The 26698-nt window shown below is 43.0% G+C and overlaps 1 protein-coding gene across 2 annotated transcripts in view; it reads right to left on the minus strand.

Annotated features, from left to right (window-relative positions):
- Positions 1 to 10196: 10196 nt before the first annotated feature.
- The window catches only part of FECH (ferrochelatase), a 44450-nt gene continuing 27948 nt past the window's right edge, over positions 10197 to 26698 (minus strand). For both annotated transcript variants that reach the window (XM_053571672.1, XM_053571673.1), the window contains 6 exons: positions 25426 to 25532; positions 21757 to 21855; positions 20355 to 20462; positions 19464 to 19628; positions 16349 to 16408; positions 10197 to 15896 (listed from right to left, as the gene is read on the minus strand). In XM_053571672.1, coding sequence (XP_053427647.1) covers positions 15762 to 15896; positions 16349 to 16408; positions 19464 to 19628; positions 20355 to 20462; positions 21757 to 21855; positions 25426 to 25532 — 674 coding nt within the window. In that variant the 3' untranslated portion in view covers positions 10197 to 15761. The remainder of the gene's footprint in view (positions 15897 to 16348; positions 16409 to 19463; positions 19629 to 20354; positions 20463 to 21756; positions 21856 to 25425; positions 25533 to 26698) is intronic.

A 26698-nucleotide genomic window follows, 5' to 3' on the forward strand; every position in this document is an offset into this window, starting at 1 on the left:
TTCACCCCTGCACAGATACCACCATGCAAAGACAGACACAGGTGCATCCAATGCTGGAAACCCAGAGCCAGCTCACAGTCAAGCTGGGCCCCTCTGTCAAAATCCGCAGCCCTACGGAGACGGAGAGATAAGAGCTTTGTTCATGCTGCTCAGATCTTCCTAGGAAAAAAATCCCTGAATACCAAAGTCTGCACTAAGTATGTAACCTAGACATCGCAAGAAAATGCTCTTCCTCTATTCTCTTTCCATATTGGCAAATCCCTCCTCAGCTTGAGGAGACCCGGCCACTCCTCACCGCGGTCCTTCACCGCTGTCCTCACCTCCCTCCAGTGACCCTCTCACCCTGCCATCTCCCTCTCTGCTCCTATCTGGCCCCTTAGTCCTCAGCTGCAGTTGACCCAAGGATTTGGCCTGAAATTCTTGGACAGCTGCCTGGCATTGCTAAGGCCTTCAAATGCACAGTGTCAGGTCTGAGTTTCAGGTCAGGATGTGCCCTTACCTTGCCCTTCGGGAGAGCTCAGATTTCTGCACATCCACTTGTCCTTTGAAAACATCCCTTCCCTGGGCTTGGTTTGGGTGTGAGAATAACATCTGCGGATAGAGGTCTCTGAGTCACCCCAACATGGGCTCAGTTTCCCCCTCTGCCCAATCCAGAGTGGACTCTGACCTCTCTCCAAGGACGGCCCCTCCCCCGTCCCTGTGATGGCTGCTTATTTGTAGCTGTAGGCTTTCAGCTGCGCCCTGCTTCGCTCCTTTCTGCTGCTGTGGAACATTTTCCATGCCACTAAAGAGTGTAAATGTTCCTCACATGCATTTTTGAAAGACCTCGGAAACCTCTGCATAAATCAGCAGAAGTTGATTTATGGTTTCAGAATATTCTGGCTCATTTATTTGGTGTCAAGAATCCAGAACTTGAGCCTTCGCTCTCCAACCCAGGCCCTATCGAGGGCCCCGTTGCATTTCCCTTGCATGTTTGTTTTGGCTGGCCCTGAAATGCGAGCCGGCCACATCATTCCAAATAGATCTTCCACTTTATCATCATTCCAAATAGATCTTCCCCTTTCTAATGACAGACCCTTTGGAGTTTTGACTCAGAGCCAGTGCTTTTTCCCCTTTTGAAAAAACCAACAGTAAGTGTGGAGCTCTTTCTTCCAAGCCGCCGGGCCGTGGCTCTCAGATTTCAACCTTGCCCTGATGTCCTTCCTGTGAGTTTGAACTCTGCCGTACCGTGGGGCTGTCCTGATGCCCTCCTGCTGGCCAGGGCAGGAAGCATACAGAAACCTGCTGATGGTGACGCAAAAAAAAACATAACACTTGACACCTAGCAGTCTGCAGGGTGGCCTGGTTAACCATTCTCAGGCTCCCTTAGCAGAAATGGCCAGAGACAGATGCGGCTGACATTTTTAGCAATATTAGCTTCACGTCCAGCCCAGAGGCTCTTTTTTTCCTGGCTACGGCTTGAGGTGTAAATGTGCAGGCCTCCTTGTTTTTTGCTCTCTCAGTATTTCCTTTACCCCGAACCATGTAGCCAAGCCTTAAACTCCTGTCCTTTGAGGACAATCAGAATGACACCTTTAGTGTTCATGCCTTATTTTATGGCCTCGTGATCTTGTGCCCTTTGCAGTTCAAAGGTCACACCGAGCAGCAGGCCGGGAGGTTTTTGATGTAACCTTTGAACCCCAGAAAACAAAAGAACAGAGGCCCAAAGAGACCATCCATCTAAAAATGATCCTATAAAGAATGCAACTCAATCACACCAGAGCATGCAAATCACCGAACATTTTTATGGAGCACCCTGCTAAATGCAGACTTACAGCCAGAGGAAGGGACGCAAACCCCATGATCCCAACACATAAATCAAAGCTCGAGAAGAGCAAAGACATGCATTTACAGCTGGCTAAGAATGGAAGGATTTGTAACATGTGATTTATTCACTGGTCTCCTCTCCTCCTCCCACCCCCCTCTATACACAAGCACGTGATCACACAGACGCTGGTCAGTAACACTCCACCATTGGAAAATTCAACATTTTCTTTTCCAAAGGTTTGCCTAGTGCTAAGCCTGCCATGGACAGGTGTGGGAAGCCATTGGAGGCTCAGAGCTTTCCCCAGTACCCCAGAACCCATCCCAGTGACAGGTGGGAAGACCCTGCAGCAGGCAACACAGAAGGAAAATGAAGACTTGCCATGTAGGGGGAAGATTGGTCACAAAGAAGGTCACACTCTGAAGAACAGATGTCACCTCCCCTACTACACAGCTTGTCCCCCAATGGTCCTTAATACCTGGCACACATGTCCCCAGGGCAAAGGTCAGACTAATTTAGGAATTGATGAGAAATACTGTTCAAATAGTGAGAGAGCCAGGCAGGAGATGCCCCCTATTTTTCATAACAATTGAAGCTTTGTTTTTTTTTTGTTTCAAAAAAAGAAATACTTAAGTGTGTGTATCTAGATGTCTAGATGATAAGACAATGATGGTGGGAAGTAGATCTTGAGAACTTTGCCAGATATGTGGGTATGAGCAAACGTTCTGCTCAGAGACTAGAACCACAGGCCAGAAAAATGCTTGTGCCTGGCCCTATAAATGAAGACTGAGTTTGCAAATAATATACACGTCTCCTTCCAGTGACACTGAAAAATTCTGTAGGTTTGTCTGGCTCCTCATCGTGGGTATTATTACATTTGCACGAATCTCTCTTGCTGTCTTATCCAGGCTCCTCGCCCTTTAACTTTGCACCAGATCACAGCGTCACTGAGAGCAGTGAATATATCTTTAACTTTGAACAGTTGCAAACTGTGTCCAATAAAAATGTGTCCTGAACAGTAGGACCCCAATGAAATTTCAGATGAAATAAGAATCCTAGAAAGAATCCCAGAAAGAAAGAATTCTGGCCTTAGAGTTGGAAGACCAACTCTGTTTGACCTTGGACCAGTTACTTCACCTCTCTGAGCTTCAATTTCTTCATCTGTAAATCTGACTGTACATGGGCTTTCTGGAGGCCTGCTCCACACTGGCTCTGTCTAGGTGCCGAGATGACCACAATCCTGTTAGATTCAACACTGCCTGACTTCTCTGTTTCTGGGAGACCTTATTTAGACACAGAGAATGAAGCAAATAGCTTCTTTTCTATCCCTATTCTTTAACTTGGGGATTCCACAACCTGTTTGCTTCTCAGGAGATGTGAATTACAACCCACTGGGAGAAGCACCATTTTCCAAATAGTACCTGCACAGCAAACATTAGTTTGAATTTTTAATTTCTTTTTTATTTCAGATTAATATGAAGGTACAAATGATTAGGTTATAATCTTTGTTAGGCAAGTCCCTGTTTGTAGTTGTGTCTCACACCCAGGAGGTGTGGAGGATGCCTGATACCCTTACATTTTGCCCATAAAGTCGGAGCACACTGGTTCCCCCTTCCCCTTCCTCCATCTGCTTTCCTTCTTCTCCTCCCTCCATTTTGTAATTTTTTGCAAAATTCTCCATGCTATTTTGAAAGCCCAGTTCAAAAAATGTATACTAATTATACTAAAGCTTATGAAAAATAAGAGTAGTCAGAGTTTTTCTAGAAAGTTTCCACCAGATGGAGAATTCAAGGCAGTTTTGTGCCTTGAGAGGCACAGTTACATGTTCAGATCTCACAGCCACCCCCTGGGGGTGGATCCCAGGTTCTGTCAGATTCTAGGCCTGTGCTTATAACCACCCACCTCAGCCCTGAGACCCCACTTCAGTGTTCTAACCACACAATGGTGCCTGGAAAGCACCAAATGATGTGAGCTTGCCGGGACCCAAGCAGTGTGTAGGGATGGCTTCTGAGGAAGACAGGAAGCAGACATATGGTGAGTTTACTGGTGTCCCCCTAAGAGGTAAGTCTACATCCTACACCCCAGGACCTTGGAATGTGATCTGTTTTAGAAAGGGGGCCTTTGGGGGCTGCACCTGTGGCTCAAAGGAGTAGGGTGCTGGCCCCATATGCCAGAGGTGGCGGGTTCAAACGCAGCCCTGGCCAAAAACTGCAAAAAAAAAAAAATAAGATATATATATATGCCTTTGAAGGTATAATTAAAGATCTTGAAAAGAGATCATCCTGGATTTTCCAAGTGAGCCTTAAATCTGATGTAAAGTGTCCTTAACAGAAATAGAAGGGAAGAGGACGCCATCAGAGAGGAAGCCACTATGTGAAGACTGAGGCAGAGATGGGAAGATGCAGGCAGAGCCAAGGATGCCTGGAGCCGCCTGAAGCTGAAAGAGGCAGGAAGGATTCTTCTCCAGAGCCCTGGGGCAGCCTGCCCTGCTGACACCCGCCCTGCTGGCAGCGGCCTTGCTGGTTCTAGACTTCAGTCCTGCAGGACTGTGAGAGAATAAATACCACTTGGATAAGCCGCCTAGTTTGTGGCACTTTGTAATGGCAGTCCCGGGGAGCCAGTACAGGGCAGAAGACGTGGATCCAGACCTGACCCCCTCTGCCCCAGCCACATATGCCGAACCATAGCTCTGTTCACGAGGCCTGAGTAGTTGTTCACCTTGGCTTCTGAGGCCAAGGCAACGGGTTCTGTGGAACTGAAATCTCCACACTTCCAGGAAAGACAGGAGCTGAAAGGCCTGCTGGTGGGTCAACACCAACCCTGGGACAAACTCCACCATTGTCCTCATGCTCTTTCCCATTACACCACTTCCAAGAATCAAAGGCCCTTTGCCTAATGGAACCCAGTTCCCTTCTCTTAATGAGACTTGGCAGTTGAGCCAACACATATTCTAGCCCCAGTCAAAAACCGAGATTGGCAGATTAGCCAGCTCAGGAGTGTGTTGGAGAAAGATTCTTTACTTCACTGAAGGTTTCCTATAGATCCCAACCCTTCCCCCAAACACCTTCTCTCCAAGTGTTATATTTATGAAACTTCTGTCTCGTGGGTATTTTCAGGAACACATCTCTTATGTAAACCAAGTTCCATGCTACAGGCTGCCCACTTGCTGCCCCTGTGTCCTCGGATACCAGACCACAAAGGTAGAAGGGGCTGGACGTCCTATTGAGACCCACTGGCTCTGAGACAGAATTTTCCAGCAGGCAGACGGGGTTGAGGAAGCTCATCACATCAGCACTATCAGACTGGATGATTCTATCCTATTCATTCAATTTTGGAAGCCCAGCCTGAGAATGTGGGTAGCAATGTCTGCACCCAGCTTTGTTGCAAACCTGAACAGAGACGACGTGTAAAAAGCCAAATGCCCAGACCAGCGTGATCTCCTCATAGAGTAACCAGGAGCGTGGGCTGGGGATGGAGGAACCCAGGCTTCAGTCCTGACTGCTCCTAACCAGCCTTGTACACCTGGTTTTCTCATCTACAAATTAGAAAGACTGTCTATCCTGGTGGTTCTCAACCTTCCTAATTGCCACGTTGTTACAAATTGAACAAAGGGGTCGTGACCCACAGGTTGAGAACCGCTGATCTACCCTAAATAAGGGGCTGGGTTAAAACAGGAATGGCACAGACTATTCTGTAAGCTGTCAAGGGGGGACATGAATGTACATTTCATTGTCATGCTTGACACTTTATTCCAGGGTTTCCCAAACTTTTCCAGGCAGAACAAGAGTCACATCTTGCTTTGCTCTGAGCAGCCTGGGACAGCTGCTGTACTGGGCACCAGAGGTGACCTACGGGAGCTCAGGTCGCCTCAGGCCACAGCTGGCCACCCTATGGGGTGAAGGGACCAAAGTTTCCAGCACAGCGAGAACTCTGCCCAAGCATGAGAGTCTCAGCTCTGCCCTATACACATCGTCTTTTTTCTATTTATTCAATATTTAATAAACCAATTTTTTAACAAAAGTAATAGAGTCTCAATCCTCAGAAGCAAATCTTGGAAATATGGAAATATTTAAAGATACCTCCAAAGCAGATAAAAGGCAAGTAGAGGTTTTTAAAAATAGAAGCTTAGGCTAAGATTTTTTGATAAAATAAAATCACCGTAATATAAAATTCTCTGGGAAACTGCTTCTACCTAGGAATCAGGCCAAGAATAACTTCTGCTCCTTGGGCATTGAAAAATCTTTGTGGGTAAGTAGTGTGGGGGACTATATAATAAAAGCCCCACTTTCCTCCCCTTTCAGGATGAAGACTCTTCTCCTCCATGCTCTGGCTCCCCCAAACTTCGGGTGCGCACATGCGTACATGGGCACACACACGCGATGAATTAAGAAAGGAAGGAAAGAGATCAGTAATGAGAAAGCCCACTAATGGATGGGCTTAAGTATAGAACAACATCCCATCACTGTTCTAGAAAATAATCAATCAAGCACTTAATTTTCAACATAAAAGTAAGCTACCAGGAGACTGTTAATAGATAACCAAATAAATTAACAGTTGTAGGTGGGATTTGAAACCAGGTCAGACTTTTCACCAAGCTGCAAGCTCCGTGCATACAAAGGACTCAGCACTTGATCTCACACTGTTTCAAAGTGCGAAATCTCCTTTTAGCCAATATCCCTTCCCAGCGGGTTCGTCACTTCAGGGAATTGTCCTTTGTGTGTCTTCCATAAATTTTAGAACACTGCTACTTTAAAATATTGATGGGCAACTTGGCCTTGGCCCAGGTCCACACTGGGTTGATGTGGACATGAAAACCTTCAAGAGAGGAAAAACAGGAAGAACACATCCCCTGCTGCCCTTTTGTAAAGGGACAATAGTGTAAGTGCTGGTTACCTGAGCTGGAGGCCCACCTGGCTCTGATGGACGGCTCTTCCCTCTGGGAGCCGCTTCAGGGCCACCTGGGGCCACACAAGTGATGATCAGGTACCTGAAGAGCTGCAAAGGTTAAGTGAAAGCTACACATAAACCCCCAAGGTGTTCTAACTTGAGGCTAAACTTTCCCCCAACAAACTCTTTGCAAAGATATTGATAAATAAGAGTCAGCGGCTTTTATAGTCCATCTCTTCTCTCTCTTCCCAGGGTCCTATCAGGACAAGTGACCAAAAATAAATGACAGCAAGGAACAGAAAGAATAAGACAAGAGAACGGATCCCTAGATTCCTGGAGGTTCCGTGAGTGCTCTGAACTTACCACATCGTTCTGTCATCTCACTCTCTTTATAATACCTCCGGGGGGAGGGGCACTGTCAAATTCCACCTCCTAGAATAAAGTCACCACTGAGAGGAATGCACCGATAGTCTGCTGCCAAAATTAATAACGCAAGCTAATAATAGCTACCATTTATTGGGCCTTTAGCACACATGCGCGCACACACATGAATGTGTTAGATATGTGATCTCATTTAATCCTTTTTGGAAAACATGTATAAGAATACCCATCAATTTAGAAAATTCACTTCCAGAAATTTTTCCTATGGAAATGATTAAGGATATGTCCAAAAATTTTGCCTATTAAGTATGTTCATCAAAATATTGCTTAGTAATAATCAAAAAAGGAAACTAACAAAAAATTCCACTAGTGAAGAGGTAATCAAATTATAACATATCAATATAACATTGTGTAACAATTATGTTGTAAAATAATATGAAATGACGAATACCATACGTCCACAAGATGTTAAGCGAGCAACACAGGGTATTGAAGAATAGCTAGTTTACCTTGTATAAAGGCAGAAAGTGGATGAGATTAGATTCATCAAAGTGTCATTAAATCATGAGTGATTTTCCCCTCCTTTTTATATAGCTTTCTAATTTTTTTATAATTTGTAATAAGAAAAATATCTTAAAAAATTATGACCTAGGTGCTATGTCCATATTTCACAGATGTTAATTAACAACAGCTTGTTAAGCATATAAAGCCCTTTCTGGCCTACAATGTGGTGTTACTCGTATTGTCTCAGGTAATTCCCACATCGACCTTTTTAAGTGGGAAGAGCAGATGTTTTATAATTCTGAAGATTTTCAAACATAGAAAAAAGTTACAGAGAAGAGCCCAGGGCCTCGCCCTGTGTCCCATGCACACTCTGATCTCAGGGAGGCGCTGTCCTTGGCTACGACACAGGAGATCTGCTCCAAGCTCCCAATGACCACCTGCTCTGAAAACAATCTGCCTTAGTTCTCTTTCAGTTTTGCCCTTGTTACTTCTTAGGTTCCCTAGGATTCTGCTCTGCTCAGGACAGGAAACCTTCCAGAATACACATTAAGCAAGGTCTCTGACAAGGAACAGAGTCAGTGGTGCATTGAAGCTGGCTTGTGCCAGCTCATGAAGGTAATTATCTGCACCTCTTCCCAGCTCTGTAATCAGTGATGTCATGTTGGAAGGCTGGAGTGGGCCTTCGTGGTAATAGTTACACCATGGGAATCAGCAAACTCTACAAATCAGGATTCTTTTTGCTCCCAGAGAGCCAGTCCACAGTTACCAGCACACCACTGGATGGAGTCTCAGAAAGAGAACCCACGTATTGAAATGAAGGTTAAGGCCTCCAGCCCCCTGCTGTAAATGGGACTAAGGAGGCTGCGAATGCTGTTTACAAATGGATAATGTACTATTCAGCAAACTGTTTCAGGATTTACAAACCTTGCCAATTTTCCTACTTTCCACCCTCCTTGAGGGCCCTTAAGTTCCTTTCCTTTCCAATGCACCTGACCACCTAGGACATTACACTTGTTTTATTTCTCCACTTGATGTACCCAAACAATGATTGACACAAGCAACCGAGCCGAGGCAGAACGTCCTACTCACCACTTAGGTGGCTGCGTCTCTGTCAGACAACCCACAGTCTTGTCCCTAAGTGAGACTTCACGTGGTGAGTGGTATGGCAGCTTGTTTGCCCCTGTCCTCTGGCTTCTCCATCGTGGCGACACCTCCAGCAGTGCTTCGTAAATAATCTCCACTCTCCCTGCACGTGAGGACAACTCAGCTGCGAGTAAAACATGATCAGGAGGTAATTTGGCCCAGATGGTACTGCTGCAGGCAGAAAATACCAGGCAGGAGCATTCAGCTCTGCGTATCCTTAGTCAGGGGAACCATTTACATTTTTTTTTTTTAGAAGAGATTATAACCAAGCAGCCACATAACCCTCAAAATGCTACCTCATGTTGCTTAGCTGCAATACAATGTCTGATCATGTTCCTGAAAAGACATTCAGCTTTCTAGAAGGTAATGCCAGGCTAACCTTTGCCCTAGGACACCACCATGGCTCAGCTTGGTACCTGGCCTTCCGGGGAGATAGGGAAGGGATCAGGCATAAAACCCTGAAGATATTCCTAGCTCCTGAGGATTAAGGGACTGCAGCAAAGAATAACACTACAACAAAAGAAAGCATCGCAGAAACACAGCGTGGAAGGGAGCTTGGAAGAGGCTGAGAGAGGCCTGAGGGACACCAGGGATTCTGAGCATAGGAAGAGGTGGGTATCACTGCTTGACACAGACGGTTCTTTTCTATCATGTAAGTGACGGGAGAAATACACAAATAAAAAGCAACTGCTTGTCTGCAAGGCTGAGCCCTGGGAAAAGGTCTTTTTGCTTTAGGCAAGATAGGAACCGCAAAACTAGAAGCACCAGAGTATGGAAGTGACGTCTGAAGAGTCCCACCAATGTCGTGAAAAGATGGGCTGCCAGGGATTCGCAGCTCTGGACACGGTGCTCCATCACACTCTCTCCAGCTGTCACAGACACACGAAGGTTTGGCCCTCCCAGAAGGATGGATGGGAAGAGACCTCTCCTGGGAAAGAAGAGAGGGCATTTAGAGAGCCATTGCCTCATCTTAAGAATGAGCGATCCTTGCGCTCCTGCTGTGTGGGGTGCTCACTCGTGATAATTTTCCAGGGCCGATTAAGATGAGAAGTAGAAAGAAATCCACTTTTTGGCTACATGCAGTGGTTAGGGCACGGGTTCAAACCCGGCCCGGGCCTGCTGAACAATGACAACAACAACAACAAAAAATCCACTTTTTTTCGGATTTGTTAATTAGGAATCACTTTCCAGGGGTTCTGTTAGTACAACAGGCCTTTGGGGTTTTGGTGGAAAGAAATGGAATCTTACTTAAAAAGACTAGCACCCCTAATCACTATGCGGTAGCTTTCACTCTAAATGGGCATAGCAGAGAGAGCGGCCTGTGTGTGTGATGAATCAGAACTAGGCAAGTGTCAATCCATTTGAGTATCATTTCCAGCATCCTGGAAAAGGTCCCGAACAGGCAGCTGCGTGCTGGTAGATGGTCGCCAACCAGCAACCTGAAAACAACCCAATCTATGCACGAGTGTATGTTTACTATAAATTTTATTGATCCAAAAGATGAGGAACACACCATTTACATTTATAATAAAAAAAAATACAATCCTCTTTTCTGTGAATTCCCTGTAGACAATTGATTCTCAAAGAATGCCTTTTATCAAGCCTGTGTTATCTGTGGTTGCACTTGATCAACAAGTACAGTTCTGATAAGAATGTGGATGGTTTTGTTTACCGTAATGATAATGCAAACATGAAACAACGCTGTATGTCAAACCTTCACTTGGAGAAATCTTGGATAGTAGTTTTCAAATAACGGAAGAGTACTTCCTTGAGTCTTTGTGCTATTCACAATGTAATGGCTACAGAGACGACTTTTAAACTGCATTATTGGTATTTTTGCCATCACTTTTTTCAATCCAAGTAAGGCTGAAGTGGGAGAATCACTAGAAGTTCAAGGTCAGCGTGGACAACAGCAAGACCCCCATACATCTCTATAGGTGTGAGCCGGCTGTGGTGGCTCACACCTATAGTCCCAGCTATGTGGGAAACTGAGGCAGAAGGATTCCTTAAGCCCTGGAGGAATCCTTATTTCCCTATTCCTCATTTTTTTATTAAAAATATAAGGAATAGGGAAAAATACAGAACACTTTATAAATTTTCACAGTTGAATCTATTATTTCCTAACATGACAAGAAAGTAAAGCTTTGGCCCACAGGGGAGCCTGCAAGAGAGAAGGTGGCTTGTGTGTTCCCATTTCAGGAACAGGGTAAGGGGTCTGGAAACAAAGCCACCGGAGGGACAGTTCATAAGCAAACAGAGGCGTGACCCAGATCTCTGCCCAAAGGCTTCTAACAAAGACTCAAACCAGGCTTTTTTCCAAAAATGTTTTTAATTTGAACATCCATCTTAATGGCCAACTGTAGATCAACTTAGCAATAGTTGTTATACTAAAAATGGAAGCTAATGATTTCAGCTAAAAAAAAAACGAAGCCAGTCCTACCCAAGTATATTGCAAGAAACTGATTATCACAGGGTGCATTTGGTTTCCACATCCTTTTCCCTATAGATAGGTTTAATAAGATTCCCACATCAAAAGCAAAAGCATTTCTTCCTCTCCTGGGACCCAGAATATTATGAATGTGCTCCCTACAGGCAACCACTTCCCTGAGCCTCTCTTTTCTAAGACTCATCACACACAGGGAGCAGTGGTTGGCTTAAGGGCACCACCTGCTATCGTCATCATATTAGTGCCATTCGACAAATACCGGCAGCATTAATTTACGGCTCTTGAACACCTGCAGGTACTCACTGCTTGGCTCGGAGCCATATAGCTCCACACTCTTTATACCTTGCAAAATAAGGGCACTTGGAAAAACGGCACCACATTTCAAGCAGAGGCCAGATACTAGCCATACCCCACAAAGGTAGAGCTAGGAGAGATTTGGCAAAAGTCACTTCAAAGGTGTTCAGGTGCCACTATCTGAACTAACCAGGACTACTCAAATAAGACTTGAACCCTCAACGTGACCATGACACAATTAAATATAGGAACTGGCAATGATTCAAGCAGAAGTGGGGTTTCTGGAGCCATCCCGATGTTCAGTTTTAATCCATCTGACACATGGACCCTGAAACCATATAACGCTAGTTTCTATAAAATGAAATTTGCATGTCACAGAAAGCCACCTGGACCGTGAGAAGTCACTGTAGGAGCGTGCTACAAAGAAGTCTCAATTATTAGGCCATTAGAACAAAACTCCTGTGAACAATATTTGCAAAGCCTTTCTGGCGCATGACCTGAATTAAATGTTTTTAATTTTGTAATTTTTAGAAATAATAAAAGAAACAATTAGCTTTTGTCTTCCTTTGAGGAATCCCCATCTTGCTATTAACAGCTGAGACACTGAATAATCTTAATTTAGGGTACCGGTTTCAGCGTGAACTCAATTTCCTTAATTTCCCATTTCTACCTGATGCTGGAAAACACGATCCTGTGTCATCCTCGTGATTCTGACCGCTTCTGTCTTTCAGACTAGGGGAAGAGGCTAGAGACGCAGGTACTAGAGACAAGCTCCTGGCTTGCACCCACACAAATGTTACTCTTCACGGCTGTCAGTGTTATGTTCTGCCTCCCCCCTACCCCGGCTGCAGCTGTGCACCATCTACCCCCAGAGAGGAAGAACCGGGGAGTAAGGAAATGCTGTGCAGGGGCAGGTCCCACTCAAGATGTGGCTGTAGCCTGATCCTCTTCCCAAAAAAAGAAATCAAGAGAAAAAAATAAGATCTATTTTTTAAGATCAGCCACAGACACAAGTGACCTAATATTACTGCAGGATTGTTGATATCGTATGTCTTCTGAAAGGCGTGGATAGAGCAACTGGGAGCAGAAAAGTTTTTCTTCCTATCTACATAATCATCATGTCTAACTAATTTCAGCTATTAAAAAAATGGGATGGAATCCTAGGGAAACATTGTATTCTATTCACGGGATTACCCAGGCAAGAACCTGTACTGGGAGGTATTACCAGGGAAATACCTGGATTTTTACTGTTTGGTCAGCACCACATGTCACTGGCACACATTTAAAAGACTTTTAACAATGACTTCACTTCTCCCAATAGGAAGCAAATTTTCTTTTCAGTGGAAAAATTTCATTTAATTTTTAAAAGCTGATGAATGTATATTCTTTAGATAACTGACCGTACAGCGACCCAGAACCTATAGTCACCCTGGCAAGGTGAATGCCCCATCGACACTGCCCTGACAGTTTATGTTGAACTTGATTCCCCAGTTAAAAGCCAGGTCTGGGCCAGGCCGGGTGGCTCATTGGTAATCTTAGCACTCTGGGAGGCCCAGCTGGGAGGATCCCTGGAGCTCAGGAGTTCGAGACCAGCCCCAGGAAGAGCGACACCCTGTCTCTACTAAAAATATAAAAAACTAGCTGAGTGTTGTAGAGGGCGCCTGTTGTCCCAGCTACTCAGGAGGCTGAGGCAGGAGGTTCATTTGAGCCCAGGAAGTTGAGGTTGCTATGAGCTAGGATGATTCCACGGCACTCTCCCCAGAATGACAGAGGAAGACTGTCTCAAAAAAAAAAAAAAAAGAAAAAAGAAAAATTAAAAAGCCAGGTCTGCACATAAGCATAGCTTAAAGAAACTGCCAGCAGTTCATTGCTAATTACCCAGGCAAACATTTATAAGTCAAGGTTGACAAATAGGACAGAAATTCTCAAAGCTCTAAAAAGATTTTGTCCTACCCAATGCTACCCTTGTGCATGACCCTTACCCATCCACAGTCAGTAGCAGTCAAAGGCAACACTCCCTAGAGCAACTCCTGCCATGGAAGAGACCCCAGCAAATCTCCCTTTGCCCCTCACTACAAAGGCTGGTCTGGTCCCAGCTCTCTGTCAGGAAAACATTTCCAGACAGCCCAGTCACTGCTAATCCCGAAGTTTCCTTAGTGAATAAGAGGCTTCAGATACTCTCACAAAGGCTCCTGAATTGGAGTTTTTCGGCAACATCTTCATAATAATATATTTTCACCTCTAAAGCTGTGGAGGGTGGGATGGCGCCTGTGGCTCAGTGGGTAAGGCACCCACCCCATATGCTGAGGGTGGTGGGTTCGATCCCAGCCCTGGCCAAACTGCAACAAAAAAGTAGCTGGGGGTTCTGGCAGGAACCTGTAGTCCCAGCTATTCTGGAGGCTGAGGCAAGAGAATCGCCTAGGCCCAGGAGTTGGAGGTTGCTGTGAGCTATGACGCCATAGCACTTTACAGAGGGCGACAAACTCTGTCTCTAAAAAAAAATAAAATAAAAAAATAAAGCTGTGGAGGAAGTGAAGCAGACCCTCGGCAAGTTTCTTTTAAGGAGGGAGATGGCTCCAAAAATACCTGTTTGCTAGCACCATACCATTAACCCAGAGGAGTCGCCTCCCCAAAGGACAGTCACCCAAAGTCTACTTTGAACCTAATCCCCGAGAGGGATGGAAAAGTATAGAAGAAAATTCTCAGTAACCACCTATGCTTTCTATCCTTCTCTAGAAACACAACCTACTGAAAGAAAAGCCAATTTGAAATTTAAAACTTGTAGATGCTACTCAAGTTTGAGGGCCACCATCAGTGTAGTTACATTATTAACTAAAGGGAATGGCATGTTTCTTTTCCTGTATTACAAAGTCAGCTGCTCAGACTTAATAATTTTGATTAACTTTGGTTTAGATTTAGCAGACAGCATGAATCACACTGGTTGCAACCTCAATGTTGTCCTGATATTTGCTAACATAGCAAAATCTGAATATAGAAAGTCTAGGAATCCCTGAATACTTCTAGTTTATCAACTGGCTTTCAAAAAAAAAAAAAAAAATCAAAGAAATGCTCTTTTGAAGAACAAAGTTTTAGAGCTTGGAGAAAAGAGATCTCCATCAGAGATCTTTTTAATCTATTTAAAGCCAAATATAGGTCAGATTCTGATCTGATATTATTTCCACATTTTTAGAACAACTTTTTACATACAAGTTCAAGGTCACAATGGCATTAAAAATATCCACAGTAGAAGACTTGCATGAAATACAATAATTAATGATAGTTATTGTATTAGAGTGGTTGTTTTTCTTTTCTGTGTTTTTCAAATGTTCTATTATATGGCTAAATATAATTTTTATAGTAAAAAACTTGTAAATTAACAAAAAGCTCAAGGTAACAAAGTATAACTGTCCTTATAAAATAATTCCTAAAACAAATGTGCAGAAAAGAGACACTGAACTAAGATACAGAAGACGGTGGAAGGAAAGGCCCATGAGGGCCAGGGGAGGGGAGGGGAGGAGAAGCCCATGGCTGGTGTTTCCTGGCAGTGCTGTCCATGAAGACAGGAAGCAGCAGAGACCCTGTGGCTGTGGCACTGGGGACTCTCACCAAGGCATGGATTGTGTGTGAATGCTGGATTTCTAGACGTTTATTAGCCTTGCATGCCTGGGGAAGCTCAGAGCACTTCTGAAATCTGTGCTTGATTTGGTTTTATGGAGGGCAAAGTGAGACTCACATGCAAATACCAAAATGAACAATGAACAAGGCCTCCGTGGCCAAAGAAGCCACTGTGTATAACCAAACACCTCTAGCCATGGGCTCAGGAAAAGATCAGGTAACATTTCTTTTTTCAAATTCATTTCAAATATTCAACTTTGTTCATTAAAAAACTGTAACTATAGGCACAAAGCTGTAAACGGATCTTATTCACACTGACAGCCCACAGCGGGGGCACTCTACATACCCTTTCAGGGGGGCTTGGGAGCAATAAAACCAAAATCTGCATTTAAAATAAATGCGCATCTCTTTTAAACTCAGTTCTGATGTCCTAATGGACACTACCAACTAGTAACTTTACCCAGAGAGGGGGACTATAAATGCTTACTGTAGAGATACATAAAAACAGGAATCCCTCAATAAGGACTTCAAAGTCCAATCCTCAAGAAATCACACAATTAGTGCCCCAAGGTTGCATATATAATGATGTGACTTCTGTCCTTGATCTCTAAATAACGTCCTTCTCCACAGCAGAGATATCTGGAGGTTGGCACATTTGCCTAATCCCACGAGGTCCTTGGGCAGGAGTCACAGCTGCTGGTTGGTGAAGAAGGATTTAGTCTCCCTGCAGACAGGATTTTCACAGAGCGGACAGCTCAGAGTCAACTGCTTGGAGCACAGCTCGTTGGACTGGATGTGCGAGTGCACCAAGTCGGCCAGGGCCTGGAGAGGAACAGAGAGCAGAGCATCACCAGGAGCAAAACGTCTGCCTGCCTCCCATGTGCTTCCTCCTCCCCTCCGCCCAATCACTCAGGTTTGAGGTTTCTTTTCATTTGGGTTGTGAACCCCTGAACCGAATTCTACCACTTCTTCCTTTCCCGACAATACTCAGCTGAAAGAAAGTTAGCACAGAGATTTGGGGAAACGACATCCTCTTACCCCACCCACCAGGCCTTTTCTCAGATTTTAAATCAGACAGTTTTAGGAGGATAGAAATAAGAAAATTGGGACTATATGAAGGAAAAAACAAGAGTGGTTAAGGAATTCGATTGTATTTTTTTAATTAATGGAACTCCAAATGTTGTAATCTGTGAGAAAACCAATATTCTACAAGAGCTTCTCAGAGGATTACTCTCTGGTATGTTCTGCTAAAATGGTTGTAACACTCCAGGTACCTTAGAGAACAATGGATTTCCATTAAGAGACTCTGCTCTTCTGATGTTTTCAACTCCACACTAAATCAAATAAGAAAAGGGAGGGAAAACACAGACACATTTTATTTTCCTTTTTTTTCTTTTTTTTTAAGAAACTGCTACCAAAAAAAAAAAGAACACAGACAGATACATACACACAAATTCAAAGTCTGACTTCAAGCACTCACAGATTGCTTTATGAATGAACAGCAGTCACCAGGCCAGGACACACATTGTTTTTGTTATCATAAGTTGCTGCCCAAGTCTAATGTCCTTCCCCAACCACATTACCTGCCCACAGATGCTTTATTTCCAAACCATTTTCAACATTATACTTGATAAAATTCTCAAGTAATTTAAATCCACTCACCATTCCTTTTTTATTTCATTTTTCTAATGCATACTTCTACAGACTCTACCTCAGTAGAGGGTTGCTGAAATTAAATCAACGTTCAGACTCATTCTAATCCCAAGTGCCAAAATCAAGTAAATTAATTTATGGACTATAAAACGTATATTGAACCTACATGAGAAGCAGTTCAGAGTTGGGTTTTTAAATATATTCTCTATTTTATTGATTGATTTTATTTTTAAACAGTCCCATTCTGTCGTCCCAGGTAGAGTGCAGTGGCATCACCATAGCTCACAGCAACCTCAAACTCCTGGATTCAAGAGATCCCCTTACCTCGGCCTCCTGAGTAGCTGGGACTAGAGGTGCCTGCCACAATGCCAGTCTAATTTTTCTATTTTTAGTAAATATGGGGTCGCATTCTTGCTCAGGCTGGTCTTAAACTCCTGAGTTCAAGGGCTCCTCCTGCCTCAGCCTCCCCGAGTGCTAGGATTATAGGTATGAGCCCCCAGTTGGCTTTTAAGTATCGTGTTACAGAGAAAAATCTAAAGAAAAAAATCTTCTCTCCAAAAATATCCAGGTAATAATCACTGAAATAACTGACAACTATGCAATTATGATTTATTTCTAATTATTTATTATCATAAATAAGCTGGAGTCTTCTCTTTTCCTTTCCTTCTGATCACTGCTCAGCTACTTGGCCTTTCAGATTAGCACTGGCATCAGAAGGCTGGCCTGGGGGAAATGTAGGGATTCAGCAAATGCACAGAGGCTGCATCCTAAAACTTCACACAGAAGTCAGTAACTGCAGAATACTAAGTGTTGGTAAAGGATGTTCTCCAAAACATCCTTTGGAGACGGGATAAGGCAATAAATGTTGACGGGAGAGGCAATGAATCAATTTTCGAAGGGCAATCAAGAAAACGATGGACCCTCATTGAAATTCCCTTTCTAGAAATCTTTCCTAAGAAAATAACTATAAAAAGGAAACGAAGTATTTATTACAGAGTGGTATGTAATAGTAAAAAATCATGAATTTGTTTTAAAAAATGTATAGATATAATTTGATTTATTAATTTGGGTCCATAATATACTTTTAAGAAAAAAATTATAAAACAGTGGAAAAAAAATACCATTTTTGTTAAATGTGTAGAATAACAGGTTTATTAAAATACATGCAGAAAATACATTTAGCAGAAAAGGGGAACCTACTTTTACGAAAATATTAACAGATGTTATGTCTGAGAGGTAAGACCACGAGCGTGTTCTATGTTATATTTCTACTCTATGTTATACTTGTCTGAACTGCCTGAGATCTTTATTATTTTTATCATCAAAAGCAATAAAGTGGTTGGCAAGGTGGCTCTACGTCTGTAATCTTTGCCCTCTGGGGGGCTGAGATGGGAGGATCTCTAGAGGTCAGGAACTTGAGACCAGCCTAAGAAAGAATAAGACCCCATCTCTAGCAAAAATAGAAAAAATTAGCTGGGGATGGCAGCAAGCATCTACAGTCCCAGTCCTAGCTACTCAGGAGGCTGAGGCAAGAGGACTGCTTGAGTCCAGGAGTTTGAGGTTGTGGTGAGCTATGATTATTCCACCACACTCTAGCCAGAGCAACACAGCAAGGCTCTCTCTCAAAAAAGAGTCTCAAAAACCAATAAAGTCATTTCTATTTTGAGAAAAAAAAATCTGAAAACCTGTTAAAGTTGTTTTCATTGTGTTACATTCTCCCATCAAAATAATAAAATAAATCGTAGGTACGTAGTGCTCTTTACACCCTCTATGGACTAGTTTATCAGTCACTAATAATCTATTTGATTACCAGAGAATAACCTCAGTTTAGTCATATGAACAGCTCAGGTGTTGGCACAAGTTCTGCCCCCATCCACTCCCTACCTGCCATGCACCTGTGCCCCAGTCCCACGGGAGGGGAACTGTCCTGCAGGCCTCCACCAATTGCACGTGGGATGACCAGGGCAGGAGCTCTGACAGAAAGTGAAAGGGAGAAAAGGGATCCCGAGGCCCCAACCCTTCTACACATCCCACAAAAAAAAGTTAGAAATTGGATGCCAGTTTCAGGCCAGCACTCAGAAGCCATGAGAGAGGTGAATAATAGTTTCTCTTCTCCCCGAATGACAATTCACATCCATCTTACATCCCAAGACACCCAGAATAGTATTTCTTATTTCAATAATCAGACTGACCACACACAGTAGCAAACAGATAATCAGGTTAAGTAAATAAAAGGTCCAGGAAATTACAATCCATGCTGCTTCTGGGTGCAACCCAGGCTCTTCTCTCCAACAACAATGACTTTGAAACCCAACGAGAACCTGTTATGATTATCCCCAAGTAAAGGACGCTATTAGGTGAAGAAAAGAAATTACAGACCATCAAAATTGTTTTTCTTAGAATTGGTGAGATGCACAATTCTTTTTCTTAAAGAAATGTAGCTGTCATTATTTTCAAGTAGCACAGTAATGAAAACTAAATGAAATGATGTTGGCTGCTGTGATCTCTGGGCCACCTGATTTAACAAAAGCACAGGTGTCCTCTCCCGCCACTGACATGGAGTTAACTGGATGAGCTGAGATTACTACTCAGACTTTGTATTATCCCGAACAACAAGGACAGGATGCATGCAAGCATATATAGGAAACGATATTTCTGAATGCTACAATTAGATAGTTGTGGAGAAAAGCGCCTCTTAAATCACGATGCATTAACAAACCAGAGGGGTGCGTTTACCTCATTGGCTAACACTTGAGAGTACTCGATGTCCAGCTCATACAGCGTTTCAATGTGATCACTGGTAAACGCTATTGGAACCAAAAGGATGTTCTTCCGCCCTCTCTCACAAAGCCCTTTGATAGATTTGTCTGTTTGCGGACCCAACCAGGGCATCGGACCCACCTGTGAGAGAGGAGGACGAATGCGTGAGGCCACAGCACATGCAGCGCCCCAGCCCTGGCACACACCCCTGCCCAGCGGGGATGAGCACCACTCTCTCCACCTGCACACCTGCCTGAACGGGTCTTGGTATTTCTATCTTGAAGCTTGAGTCCTTCCAGAAATTGGCCCAGTATAAATTAATGTTTTTGTTATTACAATGATTATAAAAATATAGTATCAAATCAATGGAATTCAATGAGTCCCTGTAGCTCCTCTTCTTTCTTATTTGCTCACATTGTTCTCTCTGTCCTCAATGAGCAGGTGGGTTACTGAACAGCCGTGTGTATGTCAAAGAGCTAAGTCCAGTCCAGGGCATGGCAGCTCATGCCTATAATCCCAGCACTCTAGGAGGCCAAAGTGGGAAGATGTCTTGAGCTCAGGAGTTTGAGACCAGCCTGAGCAAAGTGAGATCCTGTCTCTACTAAAAATAGAAAAATTAGCTGGGCATTGTGGTGGGTGCTTGCAGTCCCAGCTACTTGGGAGGCTGAAACAGGAGGATCACTTGAGCCCGGTAGTTTGAGGATGTTATGAGCTAGGCTCAGGCCATGGCACTCCAGGCCAGGTGACAGAGTGAGACTATCTCAAAAAAAAAAAAAAAAAGCTAAATACAGACATTTTATAACTAAATCTTGAAATAAAACTTTCTCCAAAGAGCTGACTGCCCACAAAAGTATGGAAGCTACCTACCTTGGATTGCCAAACCAGTCGGTAGGGGTTGCAGTAGCCCAGCCTTTCCATGACTTTTTGGACAGTGGCGCCTACTTCCTGAGGATAGGGGTCCCCTCTGTTGACCACCTGCAGCAGGGACACAATGAGAGTTTAGTCACCAATGCTGTGAAGGGCTCCAAGAGCCTCTGGCTGTGTGGTGACACGGCGTGAGCCTGAAACCCTGCCTTCCTGTCCCCTGCGCTAGTGATGGGCATGTGACCTGGGCTCCGTCACCAGACTCGCTGGGTTCCACTTCTTCATCATGCAGAGGAGAGCAGCGCACTCAGGCACCTCTAAGGTCCCTGAGATGGTGTAAAATTCTATGTTCCATGCTGCTCACAGGAGCTGCCTCTCTGCCACCACCGACAGGTCTCGTCACACACAGGATGAGGGTGGGGCTGGAGGACACACATGCGAGGGGGATTCGTATACCAGAAAAAAGAGAAGACGAAGCCATTAAAACAAAACAGGCAGGCTTCCATAAGATAGAAACTTGTCTCCAGAGCCACACACTGCCGAAACAGCAGCTGCCCAGCTGAGATGAGAGCGGGAAGGCTGCCAGGGCACGACCCCCTGGACCGGCAGGCGGCATCACCACCCAGTTAAAAGAGTGGCCCCAGACACTCAGATCAACTCCACCAACCCTGAGGTTAAAACCTTGATTGCATCTAGGAAAACGTAATTCTCCACCTCTCTGGCTGGGAAAACAGTGCTTTTTGGACACAGGTGCTAGTTCTGAGCTGATGAAATCAGTTACTTATGGCACACTAGCTTGATCATTCGTTGTTTCCAAAAATGCAACAGCTACGATCGCAGTATTTCCATAACAATCTAGTATAACATGACAAGCTGAGGAGTGACCAGATGGCAGCATGGTGCACTCTACGTTCACCTGCCAAAATATGGTCCAGTATGGTCCCTCATCTTAGCAAATTGAAAACTTAGCTTCCTTGCATTCAAATAGCCCCTATCAAGTCTTTAGGACAAAAGAATGAGATTAAAATGCTTACGGTGAATGGAGGCCTACAATTCAACACAGCGAAGCATCAGGGCGAGCTCCCTCAACAGGGTAGTCGAAAGCAGCCGTCCCACTTATTACAAATTCTTATATGTGATTAAATGCGCAGGTTATCATTTTTTTAAATAAGAGAAAAAGATCTACTTACAATATTAAGAAAAGATCTATTTACAGTAGTATAATTCGAATTAATTTTCATGAGGTTTCAAGAAGTGGGTCTACGTACGTTAATACAAAGTGGGATTTTAGAATTCAATCTTGCAGTGGGCTCACGGACCTCACAGAAGCTAGATCCATTTTATACATTTAGAATACAACCCAATCCTCTACCACTAAGTCATCCAACAAAATGTTCTTACTTACAGACATTGGCAATGAGTGAGCGGAAAACAGAATGACCACCTCGCTTCTCTTCTCAAGTGGGAAATGGTCCAGTTCTTTCAGAATGTGGTCTACGAAGCACTGTGGGGATACCGAGCAAGAAGGAGGTGGGAAGAAAGCAATGGAAGGAAGAGAAACTATTTTAAAAATGAGAGCTACCTCCCAAATCTCAGAGCAATCCTCTAAAATCAGAACTCCCTTTTTAAAAAAAAAAAAAAAATTGCAAACAGTACAGTGTCTTTGCTTTGGTTCATCATCAAAATGGATCATAACGGATTCAGGGGCCTGGGGAATTTGATGGGAAACATCTAAAGCTCGCTAATGGCTCCCTGCAAATGAATGCTGCAGATCTGCTTCCCCTCGGGAAGAGCAGGGCACACTTCCAGATGGAAAGGAAACACAGATGGGAAGGAGAAGTTGTTTTAAGACCTCTCATTTGCTCTGTTAGCAGGAAAACAGCTTACAGGGTCTTTCTAAATCTTCCTTAGTTGGGCTTTCAGGCACATCACATTAAAATACCTTAGTCAGAAACAGCACAGAAATAGGCAAATCCTCTTCTATTTTTACAACATTCTCTTCTGAGCTCATGATCCTTACAGAGTCAATCTTAGCAACACCCTTCACAACAGCAGATGACAGGTTGTGCAACCCCCACTAAATTCACAGAGGGTGAAAAGATGTGGTAGACATGAGGTCTCGCTCAGTCACATCTGCGGGGCTGGGGCTGGGGCTGGAAGGCAGTCCCGCCTCCTCCTCCAAACCTCTGTCCACCAGACCAGGGAACTCCCCGCGTCTGGCTGGCACTTTCTGATTCACCCCGATAGGTGCTGAAATACCAGATCTGAAAAGACTTTCTTTCATCTTACACTTTCATCATTCTTTGTCATTTAATGTATAAAAAATGTTATGAAGGACGTTAATGGGTCAACTGCCAAAATTGGAATGTGAATTGGAATATCAATTAGATAAAAGTACGTATCGATGTTAAATTGACTGAAGTTGGATGTTGTATTGTGGTTATGGAAGAGAATACTCCTGGGCTTAGGAAAACACACTCGAGTATTTAGATGTAGAAAATAAACGTCACTTATTTTCAAATGGTTCAGGAAAAAAATCATATATATACAAACACATAGCATGTGAGTGATCACACAAGTGAGATAAATGTTAATGATCATATGAGTGTAAGTAGACGAGAGTTCCTTATAGTATTCTTAATCTTATAACTTTCCACATGTCTGAAATTATTTCTAAATAAAGAAGTTTGAAAAATCATAAAGGACAGTTTATCACAACCACATCCATCTGCACTTGTTGGTATTTTGATATATCAGTGGCCAGTCCATACTATAAGATGAGCAAACTCTTTGCTAATAAATATTAAGCTATTATTAATCTTTCCAGAACTCTCCAAAATTGGTAAATAAATGCCCTAAACAAAGTGGTATTTAGAGTTGGGTTCCCTTTTCAGAGTTTATTATTTACCTATAGAGTAAATGTGATAGGATTAGATACAAACAAAAACAATATTTTCTGCACTTTGCAGTGTTTGGAAACTAAGGCTGTTCAGAAAGGATTATTTGTAGACAACAGCCTAGATAAGGACACCCACTACAAAGTCTATATAGGAGCCTAGAAAATAAATTTAGTCTAATTACTAAATAGGAGTATTAGAAAGACAGTACTAAAATGGTTATTTGGAGTAAATACTACCTTTAACAAGTAGAAACATGGATAAAACGTACTTTTAGTTTTAAACTATATTTTTCGTTTTGGTTTGGACTTTTAATTTTGTTTTCTGTTTTCCAAAAATTTTATAGCTTATCCAGAGTTTAGTGTCTTTCCTTTTCTCAGCCTGCAAGACTGCAAGTGGAAACAGTTCGCTCTGGCTGCAGCAGTCACTAAGCCATCTTCAAACCTCAGGAGCCCCAGGCAAGCAGAAACCACCTAAAACCCATCTGTAGCATTTTCTATGCGCAACTCCTCTGCAGAATGAAAGAGGCACTGGACTCTCAGAGCCTTCAATCACTCCATCTAGGCAGGCAGATAAATGCCTTGAAAATTCCCTTTCATTTGATGAACAGACTTCCTCAGTTAGGAGACCTTTCCATCTTTCTACTTCCCCCCTTTTCAAAGGGCTGAATTTTAATGCAAATCTAATTACTCACTTGATCAGGGCAGGCAGATGCTGTGCAGACCCCTCTGCTCCCTGCTACCACATGTCAGAGCTGACCTGGAACACCCCTCCTTTCCCATCACAGGCCTCCAAGAGCAAAACAAACGGGACAGGTGGGTCAGGTGGTACTGGCTGGACCCTGCAGCACAGCAGCTGATGGACCACAGATACACCCACTCCTAAGAGTAGGCACTTTCTTTTCACTTTTTACTTAAAACAAGATTTCAGCCCAAGTGTTAACCCTTTCTATGTCTAAGGAATACTGTTTGCTCTGGGGAGAACTGGCCTGATTTTAATGATGTCTAGCACCATCTAGTGGTTATACATTTAACTGACACCAGGCTTTTTAAGAAGTGTTAACCGGGGTCTTTTGCCAGAAGTCAGAGAATGTTCACACTAAACGAAATTTAAATCCTTTAATATTTCTCCTACCTAAAATAACTCAAAAGCAAAACTTCTGGAAGAAAAAAACGATTTGCATGCTTTAAGGCAATATTTTACCAATTTCCTTCTAATATTTGACAGAAGGATATGAATACAATAACACTAGTTCAAAGGTACCAGCTTTAGAATTATAGTTTTAACTCATTCTCCTAAAATCAAGCATCTATGGCTGGGCATGTCTACAGCTGGGCTCACGCCTGTAATCCTAGCACTCTGGGAGGCCAAGGAGGGTGGATTGTTTGAGCTCATGAGTTCGAGACCAGATTGAGCAAGAGTAAAACCCTGTCTATAAAAAACATAGCCGAGCAAAAGTACATGTCCAAAAGACACTGCCAAACAATACACTAAACAATACTCTAATAGCCACAAAAAATTAACATGGCAGGTGCCCATAGTCCCACCTACTCGTTTGGCCGAAGCAAGAGGATTGCTCAAGCCCAAGAGTTTAAAGTTGCTGTGAGCGAGGACCCCACAGCACTCTACCAAGGATGACAAAATGAGACTTTGTCTCAAAAAAAAAAATCAAGCATCTATTAATATAAATATTATAAATCTAAAATTGCATAGAAACTGAAATTTCTTTTAATACCTTAAACTCCCTCAACTGAAATGCTAAATTTATTTTCATGTCTCAGAACATGTAGATATATTTAAAATTTTGTAATCTTTTGACATTGTAAAGGATTTAGAAAATAGAGCATTTAATTTGCTGGTCATTCAAGCTACAAACATCAGTTAGCTGAAATATCACACACCGTCTTCGTATTCTTTGGCCACTGGGAAACACACAACTCAAAATATCATTTTGTTATGGATTGACACTAATAGCATTAAGTTGAAGAAAGAGTCTAACTACTTTAATGTCACTAAATTTATTTTCTCCTTTAACAATAAAGCAAGAATCGAATATTTTTCTCTTAATCCTCAGCACACAATTGAAGCAAGAGAATGTCAAGGCTCAGAAAGACATTCACAAAGCCTGCAGAGACAAGAACCTGATTCACCCCAGGCACTGGCAGTTGCTGGCTTACCTGGATGAGGAGGCGATGTGTGGGCCACCTGTCAATGGTGCTCCACTTCATCCTGGGCTTCCGCCCCACTTCATTATAGTATCTGTAAATGGCATTTAAGCTGCTGCCTGAAATACACAGGGGCCCCTTAGTAGATGCATTTCAATTATGGTGAAGAGAAAAAACCAACCAGAAAAGGCAGTAATTACAAGTTCAAAGCAAGCAACTCTTCTAACCAGAATCAGTCTAATTACAATCATTTCAGTACTCTAAAATGCATATAGATTTAGCAGCCCTGCAGATGAAGATCACTAAAACGTAATCAATTTCAATGGACTTGCAAAGATTATTGAGGCCATGTCTAGAGAGAAACAAGATAGCTGTGAATTTATGAATTATAAGCAGTCATTATTTGCAGGAACCAAGTATGTTATATATTTCTTTCTGGTCATGAGCACGAGCAACTTTATTACAGAAAATGGAGGGGATGGGAAGAAAGGAAAAAAGAAATCGCCATTATCCCAGCACACTATTATAGTTGTCACTTTATTCTAGCATACTTCTTTTCACTTATTTTTCTTTAGAGATGTTTTGTTTTACAAAGTTATAATTTTAGAATATGTGCAATTCTACATCCTGAGCATTTTGATCATTTCTACTTATTGTGATGAAATAAATATTTCCCATGTTACAACAAAAGGTTTATAACCATCCTTTTTAATGGTTTCATGATGAGGAGAGTCACTGATTGAGGTTTTATGAGCATTCTTAATCCCCAGGATAAGTCACGTGGACACCAAATCCTAACAGGTAATCTAACAAAACTTACACTTCTAAGAAGCGATGAAAATCATGAAAATTCAAAGCCTAAAGGAAGACAGAAGGTGCCAATACAAGACAAATTTTTCCTGGTCTAGAGGAGCTGGCACTGAGGCCAAATCTTAGTCCTATGAAACCAATTCTAACTTGGGGCCTCGTTCTCAATTTCAAGACCAGGCAAGGCCTAAAACACTTCCCTGTTTTTCATCATCAATCCATGGGGTTCTCTAACTGTACGAACTAGAGTATAACCTCTGTAAGTTGACCACCCAAGGGACTGTAACCACTGGGTCAACATACACAGGTGTTCATCATAAGGAACTAGGCCTGCTGTACTGATTCATAAGTGTGGTGCATGTCCAGTCTATGAAACTTAGGTCAACCTAAGGAGGTGGTCAATAGAGGGAGATGGCTACTATGGAAGCTCTATTGTATTAGTTAGGTTTCCAATTTAAAATGTTAGTCAGGACACAGC

Source organism: Nycticebus coucang, chromosome 19 (assembly GCF_027406575.1).
Source record: "Nycticebus coucang isolate mNycCou1 chromosome 19, mNycCou1.pri, whole genome shotgun sequence".
NCBI lineage: Eukaryota > Metazoa > Chordata > Mammalia > Primates > Lorisidae > Nycticebus > Nycticebus coucang.